This window comes from Triturus cristatus, chromosome 8, assembly GCF_964204655.1.
Source record: "Triturus cristatus chromosome 8, aTriCri1.1, whole genome shotgun sequence".
NCBI lineage: Eukaryota > Metazoa > Chordata > Amphibia > Caudata > Salamandridae > Triturus > Triturus cristatus.
This window is the reverse complement of record NC_140591.1, coordinates 1,689,377,504-1,689,394,337: the sequence shown is the minus strand read 5'-3', so window position 1 is coordinate 1,689,394,337 and position 16,834 is coordinate 1,689,377,504. Positions and strand designations below refer to the sequence as shown.

Here is a 16,834-nt window from a genome sequence, read left to right as displayed (position 1 = left end):
TCAAAGAATACGTGAGAGTAATAAATTTACTGATGACACAAAGTTGAACTAAAAAAGATGTTTAAGAAATGTTAAATAAAATTTTTCCCTACAATGTACGTATATTGCTTAGTGCTTTTCCAGGTCAGAGCACACAGTACTATTCAGACATAGTAGAAGAAATACAGGCCAAGTGGGAGTTATTGATTTTGCTTCACTGTGGGCAGGTGTGCCTTGTTTATGCCCAGAAAGTTCCTTCAGTGGGTGAGGTGGCCGCTAGCCAATGGGCACTCCTGCCTGATGACAACTTCCTGTGGAGTGTCACATCTAGCGAACCAATAATACCATGTTCTGCCCACTCACATAATCTGAGTATCATCTGCATACGACGCTTCCAAAAATGGTAAGGATCGAATGAGCTTGACTAATGGCGTGACATACACACTAAACAAGGTGGGGCTGAGAGAAGATCCCCGCGGGACACCACGCAGGAGAGAACACACTAAACAAGGTGGGGCTGAGGGAAGATCCCTGTGGGACACCACGCAGGAGAGAGAACATTAAACAAGGTGGGGCTGAGGGAAGATCCCTGTGGGACACCACGCAGGAGAGAACACACTAAACAAGGTGGGGCTGAGGGAAGATCCCTGCGGGACACAACGCAGGAGAGAACACACTAAACAAGGTGGGGCTGAGGGAAGATCCCTGTGGGACACCACGCAAGAGAGAACACACTAAAGGTGGGGCTGAGGGAAGATCCCTGTGGGACACCACGCAGGAGAGAACACACTAAACAAGGTGGGGCTGAGGGAAGATCCCCGCGGGACACCACGCAGGAGAGAACACACTAAACAAGGTGGGGCTGAGGGAAGATCCCTGCGGGACACCACACAGGAGAGAGCACACTAAACAAGGTGGGGCTGAGGGAAGATCCCTGTGGGACACCACGCAGGAGAGAGCACACTAAACAAGGTGGGGCTGAGGGAAGATCCCTGCGGGACACCACGCAGGAGAGAACACACTAAACAAGGTGGGGCTGAGGGAAGATCCCCGTGGGACACCACGCAGGAGAGAACACACTAAAGGTGGGGCTGAGGGAAGATCCCTGTGGGACACCACGCAGGAGAGAACACACTAAACAAGGTGGGGCTGAGGGAAGATCCCTGCGGGACACCACGCAGGAGAGAACACACTAAACAAGGTGGGGCTGAGGGAAGATCCCTGCGGGACACCACGCAGGAGAGAACACACTAAACAAGGTGGGGCTGAGGGAAGATCCCTGCGGGACACCACGCAGGAGAGAGCACACTAAACAAGATGGGGCTGAGGGAAGATCCCTGTGGGACACCACGCAGGAGAGAACACACTAAAGGTGGGGCTGAGGGAAGATCCCTGTGGGACACCACGCAGGAGAGAACACACTAAACAAGGTGGGGCTGAGGGAAGATCCCTGCGGGACACCACGCAGGAGAGAACACACTAAACAAGGTGGGGCTGAGGGAAGATCCCTGCGGGACACCACGCAGGAGAGAACACACTAAACAAGGTGGGGCTGAGGGAAGATCCCTGCGGGACACCACGCAGGAGAGAACACACTAAACAAGGTGGGGCTGAGGGAAGATCCCTGTGGGACACCACGCAGGAGAGAACACACTAAAGGTGGGGCTGAGGGAAGATCCCTGTGGGACACCACGCAGTAGAGAACACACTAAACAAGGTGGGGCTGAGGGAAGATCCCTGCGGGACACCACGCAGGAGAGAACACACTAAACAAGGTGGGGCTGAGGGAAGATCCCTGCGGGACACCACGCAGGAAAGAACACACTAAACAAGGTACGAGACACCACGCAGGAGAGAACACACTAAACAAGGTGGGGCTGAGGGAAGATCCCTGCGGGACACCACGCAGGAGAGAACACACTAAACAAGGTGGGGCTGAGGGAAGATCCCAGCGGGACACCATGCAGGAGAGAACCCACTAAAGGTGGGGCTGAGGGAAGATCCCTGCGGGACACCACGCAGGAGAGAACACACTAAACAAGGTGGGGCTGAGGGAAGATACCTGCGGGACACCACGCAGGAGAGAACACACTAAACAAGGTGGGGCTGAGGGAAGATCCCTGCGGGACACCACGCAGGAGAGAACACACTAAACAAGGTGCGGGACACCATGCAGGAGAGAACACACTAAACAAGGTGGGGCTGAGGGAAGATCCCTGCGGGACACCACGCAGGAGAGAACACACTAAACAAGGTGGGGCTGAGGGAAGATCCCTGCGGGACACCACGCAGGCGAGAACACACTAAACAAGGTGGGGCTGAGGGAAGATCCCTATGGGACACCACGCAGGAGAGAACACACTAAACAAGGTGGGGCTGAGGGAAGATCCCTGCGGGACACCACGCAGGAGAGAACACACTAAACAAGGTGGGGCTGAGGGAAGATCCCTGTGGGACACCACGCAGGAGAGAACACACTAAACAAGGTGGGGCTGAGGGAAGATCCCTGTGGGACACCACGCAGGAGAGAACACACTAAAGGTGGGGCTGAGGGAAGATCCCTGTGGGACACCACGCAGGAGAGAACACACTAAACAAGGTGGGGCTGAGGGAAGATCCCTGTGGGACACCACGCAGGAGAGAACACACTACACAAGGTGGGGCTGAGGGAAGATCCCTGTGGGACACCACGCAGGAAAGAACACACTAAACAAGGTATGAGACACCACGCAGGAGAGAACACACTAAACAAGGTGGGGCTGAGGGAAGATCCCTGCGGGACACCACGCAGGAGAGAACACACTAAACAAGGTGGGGCTGAGGGAAGATCCCAGCGGGACACCATGCAGGAGAGAACACACTAAAGGTGGGGCTGAGGGAAGATCCCTGCGGGACACCACGCAGGAGAGAACACACTAAACAAGGTGGGGCTGAGGGAAGATCCCTGCGGGACACCACGCAGGAGAGAACACACTAAACAAGGTGCGGGACACCACGCAGGAGAGAACACACTAAACAAGGTGGGGCTGAGGGAAGATCCCTGCGGGACACCACGCAGGAGAGAACACACTAAACAAGGTGGGGCTGAGGGAAGATCCCTGTGGGACACCACGCAGGAGAGAACACACTAAACAAGGTGGGGCTGAGGGGAGATCCCTGCGGGACACCACGCAGGAGAGAACACACTAAACAAGGTGGGGCTGAGGGAAGATCCCTGCGGGACACCACGCAGGAGAGAACACACTAAACAAGGTGGGGCTGAGGGAAGATCCCTGTGGGACACCACGCAGGAGAGAACACACTAAAGGTGGGGCTGAGGGAAGATCCCTGTGGGACACCACGCAGGAGAGAACACACTAAAGGTGGGGCTGAGGGAAGATCCCTGTGGGACACCACGCAGTAGAGAACACACTAAACAAGGTGGGGCTGAGGGAAGATCCCTGCAGGACACCACGCAGGAGAGAACACACTAAACAAGGTGGGGCTGAGGGAAGATCCCTGCGGGACACCACGCAGGAAAGAACACACTAAACAAGGTACGAGACACCATGCAGGAGAGAACACACTAAACAAGGTGGGGCTGAGGGAAGATCCCTGCGGGACACCACGCAGGAGAGAACACACTAAACAAGGTGGGGCTGAGGGAAGATCCCAGCGGGACACCATGCAGGAGAGAACCCACTAAAGGTGGGGCTGAGGGAAGATCCCTGCGGGACACCACGCAGGAGAGAACACACTAAACAAGGTGGGGCTGAGGGAAGATCCCTGCGGGACACCACGCAGGAGAGAACACACTAAACAAGGTGGGGCTGAGGGAAGATCCCTGCGGGACACCACGCAGGAGAGAACACACTAAACAAGGTGCGGGACACCATGCAGGAGAGAACACACTAAACAAGGTGGGGCTGAGGGAAGATCCCTGCGGGACACCACGCAGGAGAGAACACACTAAACAAGGTGGGGCTGAGGGAAGATCCCTGCGGGACACCACGCAGGCGAGAACACACTAAACAAGGTGGGGCTGAGGGAAGATCCCTATGGGACACCACGCAGGAGAGAACACACTAAACAAGGTGGGGCTGAGGGAAGATCCCTGCGGGACACCACGCAGGAGAGAACACACTAAACAAGGTGGGGCTGAGGGAAGATCCCTGTGGGACACCACGCAGGAGAGAACACACTAAACAAGGTGGGGCTGAGGGAAGATCCCTGCGGGACACCACGCAGGAGAGAACACACTAAACAAGGTGGGGCTGAGGGAAGATCCCTGTGGGACACCACGCAGGAGAGAACACACTAAAGGTGGGGCTGAGGGAAGATCCCTGTGGGACACCACGCAGGAGAGAACACACTAAACAAGGTGGGGCTGAGGGAAGATCCCTGTGGGACACCACGCAGGAGAGAACACACTACACAAGGTGGGGCTGAGGGAAGATCCCTGTGGGACACCACGCAGGAAAGAACACACTAAACAAGGTATGAGACACCACGCAGGAGAGAACACACTAAACAAGGTGGGGCTGAGGGAAGATCCCTGCGGGACACCACGCAGGAGAGAACACACTAAACAAGGTGGGGCTGAGGGAAGATCCCAGCGGGACACCATGCAGGAGAGAACACACTAAAGGTGGGGCTGAGGGAAGATCCCTGCGGGACACCACGCAGGAGAGAACACACTAAACAAGGTGGGGCTGAGGGAAGATCCCTGCGGGACACCACGCAGGAGAGAACACACTAAACAAGGTGGGGCTGAAGGAAGATCCCTGCGCGACACCACGCAGGAAAGAACACACTAAATAAGGTGCGGGACACCACGAAGGAGAGAACACACTAAACAAGGTGGGGCTGAGGGAAGATCCCTGCGGGACACCACGCAGGAGAGAACTAAACAAGGTGGGGCTGAGGGAAGATCCCTGCGGGGCACCACGCAGGAGAGAACACACTAAACAAGGTGGGGCTGAGGGAAGATCCCTGCGGGACACCACGCAGGAGAGAACACACTAAAGGTGGGGCTGAGGGAAGATCCCTGCGGGACACCACGCAGGAGAGAACACACTAAACAAGGTGGGGCTGAGGGAAGATCCCTGCGGGACACCAAGCAGGATAGAACACACTAAACAAGGTGGGGCTGAGGGAAGATCCCTGCGGGACACCACGCTGAAAAGAACACACTAAACAAGGTGCGGGACACCACGCAGGAGAGAACACACTAAACAAGGTGGGGCTGAGGGAAGATCCCTGCGGGACACCACTCAGGAAAGAACACACTAAACAAGGTGTGGGACACCAGGCATGAGAGAACACACTAAACAAGGCGGGCTGAGGGAAGATCCCTGCGGGACACCACGCAGGAGAGAACACACTAAACAAGGTGGGGCTGAGGGAAGATCCCTGCGGGACACCACGCAGGAGAGAACACACTAAAGGTGAGGCTGAGGGAAGATCCCTGTGGGACACCATGCAGAAGAGAACACACTAAACAAGGTGGGACTGAGGGAAGATCCCTGCGGGACACCACGCAGGAGAGAACACACTAAACAAGGTGGGGCTGAGGGAAGATCCCTGCGGGACACCACGCAGGAAAGAACACACTAAACAAGGTGGGGCTGAGGGAAGATCCCTGCGGGACACCACGCAGGAAAGAACACACTAAACAAGGTACAGGACACCACGCAGGAGAGAACACACTAAACAAGGTGGGGCTGAGGGAAGATCCCTGCGGGACACCACGCAGGAGAGAACACACTAAACAAGGTGCGGGACACCACGCAGGAGAGAACACACTAAACAAGGTGGGGCTGAGGGAAGATCCCTGCGGGACACCACGCAGGAAAGAACACACTAAACAAGGTGGGGCTGAGGGAAGATCCCTGCAGGACACCACGCAGGAGAGAACACACTAAACAAGGCGGGCTGAGGGAAGATCCCTGCGGGACACCACGCAGGAGAGAACACACTAAACAAGGTGGGGCTGAGGGAAGATCCCTGCGGGACACCACGCAGGAGAGAACACACTAAAGGTGGGGCTGAGGGAAGATTACTGCGGGACACCACGCAGGAGAGAACACACTAAACAAGGTGGGGCTGAGGGAAGATCCCTGCGGGACATCACGCAGGAGAGAACACACTAAACAAGGTGGGGCTGAGGGAAGATCCCTGCGGGACACCACGCAGGAGAGAACACACTAAAGGTGAGGCTGAGGGAAGATCCCTGTGGGACACCATGCAGAAGAGAACACACTAAACAAGGTGGGACTGAGGGAAGATCCCTGCGGGACACCACGCAGGAGAGAACACACTAAACAAGGTGGGGCTGAGGGAAGATCCCTGCGGGACACCACGCAGGAAAGAACACACTAAACAAGGTGGGGCTGAGGGAAGATCCCCGCGGGACACCACGCAGGAAAGAACACACTAAACAAGGTGGGGCTGAGGGAAGATCCCTGCGCGACACCACACAGGAAAGAACACACTAAACAAGGTGCGGGACACCACGCAGGAGAGAACACACTAAACAAGGTGGGGCTGAGGGAAGATCCCTGCGGGACACCACGCAGGAGAGAACACACTAAACAAGGTGCGGCTGAGGGAAGATCCCTGCGGGACACCACGCAGGAGAGAACTAAACAAGGTGGGGTTCAGGGAAGAACCCTGCGGGGCACCACGCAGGAGAGAACACACTAAACAAGGTGGGGCTGAGGGAAGATCCCTGCGGGACATCACGCAGGAGAGAACACACTAAACAAGGTGGGGCTGAGGGAAGATCCCTGCGGGACACCACGCAGGAGAGAACACACTAAAGGTGAGGCTGAGGGAAGATCCCTGTGGGACACCATGCAGAAGAGAACACACTAAACAAGGTGGGACTGAGGGAAGATCCCTGCGGGACACCACGCAGGAGAGAACACACTAAACAAGGTGGGGCTGAGGGAAGATCCCTGCGGGACACCACGCAGGAAAGAACACACTAAACAAGGTGGGGCTGAGGGAAGATCCCTGCGGGACACCACGCAGGAAAGAACACACTAAACAAGGTACAGGACACCACGCAGGAGAGAACACACTAAACAAGGTGGGGATGAGGGAAGATCCCTGCGGGACACCACGCAGGAGAGAACACACTAAACAAGGTGCGGGACACCACGCAGGAGAGAACACACTAAACAAGGTGGGGCTGAGGGAAGATCCCTGCGGGACACCACGCAGGAGAGAACACACTAAACAAGGTGGGGCTGAGGGAAGATCCCTGCAGGACACCACGCAGGAGAGAACACACTAAACAAGGCGGGCTGAGGGAAGATCCCTGCGGGACACCACGCAGGAGAGAACACACTAAACAAGGTGGGGCTGAGGGAAGATCCCTGCGGGACACCACGCAAGAGAGAACACACTAAAGGTGGGGCTGAGGGAAGATCCCTGTGGGACACCACGCAGGAGAGAACACACTAAACAAGGTGGGGCTGAGGGAAGATCCCTGCGGGACACCACGCAGGAGAGAACACACTAAACAAGGTGGGGCTGAGGGAAGATTCCTGCGGGACACCACGCAGGAGAGAAGAGGTGTTAGAAGTAAAATCATTCAAGGTGACGAAATGTTCTGTGTCTGAAAGAAAAGAGCTCAAAAAGGCCAGTGCTGTGGCTTTATCCCTAGTTTCTCGAGACGGCCAATCAGTGGTCTAACAAAGATAAGTGCTCTAATCTCATCAGTTGCACAGTGGTGCAACATAGACCCCCACGGCTCCCACAGTGTGGGGGGCACCGACCCCCAGGGGGTCCACTTGGCATTGTACCTTAGCCAGGCACTCCTGAGTGCGTCCAGAAGTCTCTCCTTTCATGGGGTTTGAAAGGGTTTGAAGGGGTCCCTGTTGTAGTGACATCCATCCAAAGAAAATGATGACAGCAGGAACATTCAGTTCTTAGCTTTAATGAAATACAGGAACCCCATGCAAGGGGCACAGCACCAACCGACCAGCTTCATCAACTGATCATAATCCCCAACCACGTCACCGTCCCCACATTCCACTCTAGACAAGACACAAGTGGCAAAGGGAGAAGAGAGACCCAAGACCCAGTATAACACATCCCCCTTCTTTCAAAGACACAACAAGGACCACACACAAGGAACCCCTGACACGACACCACCCACTCCCACAAACAGCAAAGAAACAGATATAATCAACGAGTAACAAAAGCATTGAGCCACCTCCTGCCTCTATCTGACCTCGCATGAGGCAACAGAACACATTTCTGAGCACATTTGTCAATCGCTGTGGAGTTCTTGCGTTTTACATCCCATAAAGGCAAGTCAGAAACAACCGGTCTTGGTGGAGGAGTGCCATCACCCTTTGAAAGAGAGCTCCCTTCTCATGGTCCAAACTTGCATATTGTCCAACTTCACCCAATTGAGACCCACCTGAATGACTTCGAAAGGACCTCGACATTTTGAAAGAGGAGCTCTGACACCTCCCGGTTTAACTTTACCTAAATCTCCTGCTCTACAAAACCATCTCTGGGAGGTAAACATTACCCTTTGATTCAACCAGATCCCCACTCTTCCACATCCAAGGAGGGCACAACTTAGAAGAGGGTTTCCTACCCCTCATCATTTCGAAGGGAGTCTTGTCAGTGGCCGCATTGGGTGTGGTGTGATATGCCCTCAACATGTCTTTAACAGCGCTTTGTACATTCTGTACAGCCCTCTTGGCTAATTCCATTGTGCCTTTCACTAACCTGTGTATCCTTTCGACTTGACCATTACTTTTTGAGTTGTACAAGGAGGTACAGACATGTTTCACCCCTACCTGAGTCAAAAAGGACTCAATTTCAGAAGAAGTAAGCTTTGTGCCATTGTCTGAGACCAGTTTAAGTGGAACACCCTCTCTTCTGAAAATGTCCTCTAACAAAGCAATGGTGATTTTAGTGCTAATGTTCTTAACAAAAACAACCTCAAACCAGCGTGACTTGGCATCCACCCAGAGGGCCGCAAAACGTTCATGCTCAGCCAGAAAAGTGAATGGACCAATGAAATCTGCAAGAAGAAGTTCCATTTCATTGGGATAAAGAACAAGAAGAATGAATTGAAACTGCGTAAGAAAAGCCTTTATGAATGCGCCTATCTTACGGCTTCCAGAGTGAGGCAAGAAGCGTCATCTTTTGCTATTGATCTATTCTGCCCTAAGAAGACCCCCCAACAGATGAGATTGATCCTGTGGCTACTGTTCCTGAACTCTGACATCACTGCAAGTTAACTACACCAGCTACTACAGGGAGCTGTGGGTGATAAAAGAATCTTTGTCGCTCTGGAGGTATTATCTTGAAAGAGTTCAGCGCAGAACATACAGTCGGTCAAATTACCCAATATTAGGCTACCTTAAGCTGATGCCATGTGTGATCCTCGACATGCCAGGTGCTCCTTCCTCTTTATCAGGTTTGACTTCGACATGAGCGACCGGCCAGGCGATAGAATGTTAGAATGTTACCAAGACTCACCTCAGACATATTGGTCACTTGTATGTTATCTGTTGTATACTAAGTTGATAACGGATTTTCACTTTTCTTTTTCAGTCTTCAATAATAAAGGTGAACTGCGTGAAACAAATGTGGAAGGTAAGGTATATCAATTATTTAAATTCCACCTTCTTGCATTCTTAAGGATGCCAGAAAAAGAATGTAGTATTTTTAATGATTGACTGATCTACACCATTCTGTTAGGTGCCTGGTCATTGTAAGTACCTGGTGGGGAAGATTCCACCTAAATGACCCTCCTTTCACACTATGTACTCATATACTCGTTTTTTATTCAACTGATTTTAAGAGATATGATTAGCCTACATCTGTAAAACATTTTTTTTAAACATAGTTTATTAGGTTTTGAAAGTACCACGTGGCGAGGGCCTGACATAATCCACAGGAAGACAAATTAATAAAAGGTTACCAGATGTGGAAATATCAATGGGTGCAATTTGTATACATAACAAAAGAAAAACAACTGAAAACTGAGCGCAGACTTTCCCTCCCCACCCACATTGGCAAGCAAATGTCAATACCGTCTTCTACCCAAAAAGATAAATCAATACATTGTAGATTGGGGTCTGCAAACCTCCCACAGGGCTACTGTTACGGGTATTGTGAAGGAAGAGGAGGAACATCAATGCCCCGGTATGCGGCCCATCGAGACCATATTCTTTTATGTTTTTGGGGGCACCCGCTCGCTTTAAAAACCGCCATCTCTGCACCCATGCTTTTGTCTAGCTCTCTTCGCCACTTTCCTATTGTCGGTGGAAAAGAACCCTTTCATAATTGAGAAATATCACATTTGGCGATTGTGAGGGCAAGAAAGAGTAGGTGCTGCTTATATCGGTTCCCACCTATGTCTTCTGTACTATGAAGTAAAAACAGCCAGGGATCGTGCAGGAGGACCCAGGACAGCAACTCTTTAAGGCAGGTTTATTCCCTTCGCCAGACGGGGCTGCAAAGCCGCACAGCTCCACACTGTGTGAAAAAATGACCCCTCCTCCTTGTCGCATCGTAAGCACTGGGGGGAAACCACCACTTCCATCTTCCAAAGACGAAGACTCGTGTATTACATGCGGTGCACATACTTAAACTGAATAAGACGGTATCTGGCAGCGCGAGTACGAGCTATCGCCTCCACCCAGTCATCATCCGTCAGGTCTGGACTGTCATCCTGCACGCCTTCCTTGTCTTGTGCAGGGTTGTTGTATTTTGTTTTAGATTTCGTATGAAGTTTCCTGATTCACGCCCTTATTTAGGTACATTTCACATTGCCCTTATTTGGACATAGAAATCCAGTCCTTATTTAGGCATAGCCCATGCTGCCCAAATACAGGCATGGCTACTTCCATCCGTTCATCTACGTCACAACGAGTTCTTGGAAAACCAGACTCTTAAGCAGTTAGGGACTTCCCCTTGCCTGGATATTGATTTCTCCAAGAACTCATTATTATGCATGAACAACTATTCCTTAGGAGTTCATTCATGACGTTCATATGCCCGACTTTACGTCAAAGCTGGCATTCCTAAACACCTTCAAGGTATAAATATACCTTCACTTGATATGGCTAAGCACGGTGTGGTTCGGTGCAGTTCGATTACCTACTTACACGACGCAGCTCGCTACAGCAAGTGCCGAAGGAAGCCGACTCTCCAGCTGACACACTGACTAGACGCTGTCATCCTCCTCTGCTGAGATTCCAGCTTCAGTGTTTCTGACTCCCCTTGCGGGGTGTTGGGAAATCGAGTCTGTGCAAGAGATACCAACCTCTCTCATTCTAAGGTATGGAGCTGATTAGAACCTAGAGAAACCTTTGGCAATTTCTTGGCAAAAACTAAACCTATGCTAAAGACAGCACCTACTTCTTCTCTTGTACTAGACCTAGGTTAGGTACACTGGGGTAGGCGTATTTTAGAAGCACCATTTGAGTATTTTAGCTTGTGTTATTTATGTATGTATTTTTATATGTCATAAGCACCAGAGCTATTACAGTATTATTTTATATTCCTGTTTACGCTGTACGCATTATACTTTGCAGTCTGTCTAATGATTATAGCAGTTCTCCTCTCTTGCATGAGAAAGAAGACTGTTCAATAAACCCCTTTTATTGAAACGCCCGTCTCTCTATTTCTCTGCAACTCTGTAGAAACGAAGCATGCACGATTGACTGAGTAAAATAGTTATCTATTGTTTCCACGACTCTGAAGATACGTTTTTATTCTTGGGGAAACAAAGTTGTCATGTTTATGCGGTTGTCAGAAACGAATCCCTTCTTGTGTATTCAAGAAAGTTTGTAGTGACCTCTGAGCTATCTGGCACACACAATTAAGTTTAATGTACTCGATAGAGACATACTGACCCCAGTCCTATGTCAAATAGTTTATATTATTCCAATGCGCAGAGCCTATTGGGAATATAGGAACTACACTACAGGGTCGTTCTGGAGTGCGTCGTCAGCATCTGGTATATCTGTCTTATTTTGTGTGCACCTGGATCACCCATATGAAGGTGGCCTTCTAGCGGATGGAATTCAGGGTGGTCGGTTATGTTTGCAAGCAAGGGAGTCAAGGCATGACGTAGTTGGAGGTACCTATGGAACTGGGTTTTATGGAGATGGAACTCCTCCTGCAGTCGCTGAAATGATTTGAGGACGGGGCCCTGCATAATGTCCCCCAAAGTGGAGATACCAATCAGGTCCCATTGGCGGAACCCTTTCAGTGCGACTACCTGACGTAAATGATTACCATACCATAAGGGCGTCGCCTGCGTCAGCCGCATGTGCCATGCCATTTGTCGAACCGTATACCGCCACAACCTGATCATTGTACGGCTGGCGTGTGGTAAAAAGTCGAGACCCTGCGCACTGTAGATTAACTGCAGGAGGGGAGTCCTATGTGGATTGCGTACAGGTCTGAAGTACCACTCGAATCGCCCCTCCCCCCTTATAAAAATATATTGCGTATGGCATTAATTTGCGCAAACCATGCCCGCGGTATATGGTAAGGTAAATTATGATGACGGTAAAGAATCCTAGGGAAAGAGACCATTTTACATATGGCAGACCTTCTGTATAACGAGAGAGGTAGGGAAAACCAGATAGCTGTCTCATCGCGGTGGTTGGTGAGCAGCAGATTTATATTGCGTGTCCATGAAGTCTGTGGACAGGGGTACACAAATGCTCCCAAATATTGAAACCCTCCCGTTCCCTGTTTTAACTGGGATGCCAAAGTGCTTCTGCCCTGTTGGCCACATCCTGGGAACAGCACTGATTTAGCAGGGTTGGTGTGGAGCCCAGAGTTCTGGCCGAAGAACCGGAGGATCTGCAGAATGTGTGGGCCCGAAATCCAAGGGTCGGTCATAAAAAACAGGACATCTTCTGCGTAAAGCGCAATATGGTCCGGCTGTTGGCGTGGCCAGTTAAAACCTCTGAGCACTGGATCCCCACGGACCCACGCTGCCAGGGGCTCCACCGCTAAGGCAAACAGGAGAGGGGATAGGAGGCAGCCCTGTGCCTCAACCAATAGCGAAGAAGGGAGAATGATGGCCAGCTATACGCACAGAGGCCATATGTTCCGTGTAGGGTAGGCACACGTAAGCTAGGAAACGATTAAAAAGGCTACAATGGTCTTCATAAGCTTTGTGGAAGAATTGTTGTAAAAAAGGGTCAACATGTTTTTCGCCTGTGTATGTCAGCCAGTGATCATGTGGCGACTCTTCAGGACCGCAATAAAGAACCTACTCTACAATTGACAAGTTCCGACTAAAAGCTTTTTTTTTGGGAAAGCCTGAACAAGAAACAACAGATTCCGGCCTACGAAATCCTTCTACATTCATTCCCAACTCCAATGAATTCTTAAAATTCGAACAAGCAGTTCTCAAGGAGGTTGACAAGAGTTGCAGAATCAGCACTTTTCATAATCTATCCAATAGAGAGTCAAAAGCCATTCAATCCCTATCAAAAGGCACGACCATCACAAGAAGGCAGGCAGACAAAGACTGCTGCCATTGTGATCATGTCATCCATCCACTATTAAAGAGAATGCCTTCGCCAGCTGTCAGATCGACGGTACTCTACACCTATGGCCGAAAACCCAACCAACCGCCTTCAGACTCGTATCACGAGAGTTTTGTAGCTCAGATGAAAGCCAGGGTGGCTGTTTAAGAATAAGGCTGAGTTCCTAGTGAACATAAAACCAAAAATCCCTCATTTTTAAACCCTTCCCAAAATTCATAATTGAGTTCTGCCCCCTCCTGGGAGCCCATCGTGTCTGGGAAAGGTTCTTTGTTAGAACCTCTAGCTAAGTTCTGTGACCACTTCCTAAAACCGCTGGTTCAAAAGACACCCTCCTTTGTCCAAGACACAAGGGTCAATCTGAACCTAATGGAATTGACTAAGACCTCACATCGCTCTTCAAGTCACTCTTGATGTGGAAGCATTTGATACAAGACTGTCCTAGAGGTGGCTGAAAATATCTTGCATTCTACAGACTGGACCTCGCCCACATCAATAAGCTTCATCATAGAGAGGGCGTCCCTGGCCCTCACAGAAAATGTATTTCAGTACGAGGACAAACTTGTCTTTCAAACTCAGGGGACTTCGATGGGCAGAACCTTTGCCCCAAGTCTGGCCTCTTTATACATGTCTGTGAGAAGTTGGCCTGGCATATGCTGGTCACTAGTTATAGTGGCCACCTTGCACCAGTACAATTCGACTCTTATGGTAAATAGGTTTAAGACAACCTTTAAAGAAAGCTATCCTAGTGGTAGCTGTGGAGAGCAGCCTTCAGGCTAAGTCTCTGAGGAATGTAAAGCAGCTTGTTTTACCTCATAATCTCCTGAATTACTAAATGAAAGGACACCACACAGGTATATACATGAAATATATTTGCATTTATTACTAACAACTCTCTGCTAATCTCTTTATGAGATTAGAAGTCAGGAACATATGCGTAAATCAACATTTCACAATAAGTTAAGCACAAATATGGCTGGGGCCCTAGGGGCGTACCTGACCATATACTAAAAAAGAGACTTAGAGATAATGACTTGCGAGGGGACAAGGCCTAGGGCCTTCAGAAGCGCTGGGGCCTCACGAAACCACCCAAGGCAGGTAAGTAAAGGACCCACGGGAGAAGCATGCAGCGTGAGAACACAGCCGCGGATCCCTATTGACTTCAATGGAGCAAGTCGCGTTTGGAAATTAAGATTTTAATGATACTTCGGGAGAGTCTACAAGCAAGTCACTTACAGGGTAAGTCGTTCTACAGCCAACACCCACAGTAGCACCGTAGTGCAGGAGTTACCTCACCCAGGGAAGCCGGGTGCATAGGTGTCTTTTGGTGTTGGGTCGCGGCGTTGTTTCAATGGGAGCCAAAGAAGACTTGCTGCTTGTGAAGACAGAAGAAGTGTCCGGTGGAATCCAAGGCTGTATTCAGAAGAAGGAAGACCTGAAAGCAGAGGGGACAGTGTTCAAAGTCACTTGGCAGTGACCTGGGGCAAGGAAGATGGATGCCCACAGTCGTCGGGTGATTTCAGGTGATCCACGGGTGTCTTGACTCTCCAGCCACGAGGTCCAGGAGGTGTCGATGATTACCAGGAGCTGGATTCGGCGTGTCCCACGAAGTCTGCAGCTTACTGCGTTGTCGGTGACCAGTTTGGAGCCAACAAGCCTTGGTAACAGCAAGTCTTGTGGAAAGGATAAAAAGTCAGCAGTGCAGAGCAGCAAGGTCTGAGGGACTCACCCAGCAAAGGTAAGTCAGGGCAGGCCTGGAGCAACCAGGGGAGCCCTTTGGAACTGTAGAAAAGTCTTCTGGGGACCCACAAGCCAACTGGCAGGGGATCACGAAGACGCCTCTGGAAGATTCACTCAACAGGGGCCCACGGTCACTCGGGACGGGTGATGAATACAGGCCCCAGCTAGGCCCGCGAGTACAAAGGGTTCGCCCTTCTGCGTACAAATACTAGAAGGAAGTTGGCACGGAAACTGCAAATACAAAGACAAAGTTTATTAACCTTCAAAGGTGGTCCTACAATCTACGCAACACTCTTCAGTATTGCACAGAGTAGCACAAAGAACTTGTGCGCATGGTCCCCTTTTATACACAGTAGAGGGGTTCATGAGTAGGTAGATACAACATGAAGCAAGATTTATGACCTTATATGGACATGTTCAGTGCATGATCAATATGTGGGCGGAGTTGACAGTTACTTGAAACCCGTAAAAACATATTGGAGCAAGGCCTAATTAGAGGCAGATGTGATCAGTTCTGGACATGCGCCAAACGCACAAAGGGGTTATTTATAGACTGTTGCTAGGCAGATCTCAGGAGTGACTGGCGAAGAGGTAGGACTCTTCTCGTGCAAAGCACATGGCTTCATGGCCATACAAGATGGCGGACAGCTAAGCAAAATGGAGTCCGAACATTAGTCAATATAAGCACAAAACGTAACTTCAGACATGAAGAGCACATGTCTTCAGTAAATGCTTAATCATATCGCTGTTTTATTTACAACAGACGACCCTTTCAGCATTTGCTGAAGACATTCGGCTTGCTAGGATAATCGAGATAATCATCATTTATATCGATTCTCATCATTTCAGTAATTTCTTTGTTTATATTCTTTTGATAGGTGACATCAGCAACAGCTTTCTTATTGGGGATACAGAATGAAACACATAAAGAACATATCATAGGACCACATTGAATACACATACAACATGTGAACAAAATTTCTCAATAACACATGAACCAGTAAGGATTTTCCATCCCCATGTAGTAATTAAGGTCCAAAACCATCCAGAAAAGGTCCAAGTACCATTTTCTGTATGAATGTCAGCAGCAATTGTATGCAGTTTATTAATGGCTTGATAAACTGATGGCGTGTGATCAGGGATGAACACACAACAACTACTTCCTATAATTCTACATGCTCCACCTCTATCTGCTAACATAACATCTAATACCATACGATTCTGTAATGTAACAATTCTATTGATCTGCAATTCTTCCGTAATATTCCCAAGAGCAGCAGCAGTTTGATCTGTCACAGCCTCTACAACCCTAGTTAATCGTCGAATCTTCCTACTATTCAGCGCAGCTCCAACTAAGAAAAACAACCCTAGATTAAAATCAATATACTGTTGCAAACTAGTATCCATCTGGTCAACATCATCAACAGATAGAGTGCGTTTATACCTATTTACAGTCACATTGTTTAATAACTTCAAGTCTTTGTGGTAAGACGCAGGTGCTAAGAATACAGGGGGTAATAAAAATGCCACATAGCATACCCCGGACCATCCGGCTGGCAAACGATAGTAACCTTTATTGCCGCACACAA

At 50.1% G+C, this 16,834-nt stretch overlaps 1 protein-coding gene across 4 annotated transcripts in view; it reads left to right on the top strand.

Moving 5' to 3' along the window:
* LOC146808616 (NACHT, LRR and PYD domains-containing protein 12-like) overlaps positions 1 to 16,834 on the top strand; it is a 493,486-nt gene that overhangs the window by 48,384 nt on the left and 428,268 nt on the right. For 3 of the 4 annotated variants that reach the window (XM_085623630.1, XM_085623628.1, XM_085623631.1), the window contains exon 3: positions 9,544 to 9,585. The exons of the other annotated variant lie outside the window; for it this stretch is intronic. In XM_085623630.1, coding sequence (XP_085479756.1) covers positions 9,544 to 9,585 — 42 coding nt within the window. The remainder of the gene's footprint in view (positions 1 to 9,543; positions 9,586 to 16,834) is intronic. 4 annotated transcript variants of the gene reach the window in all.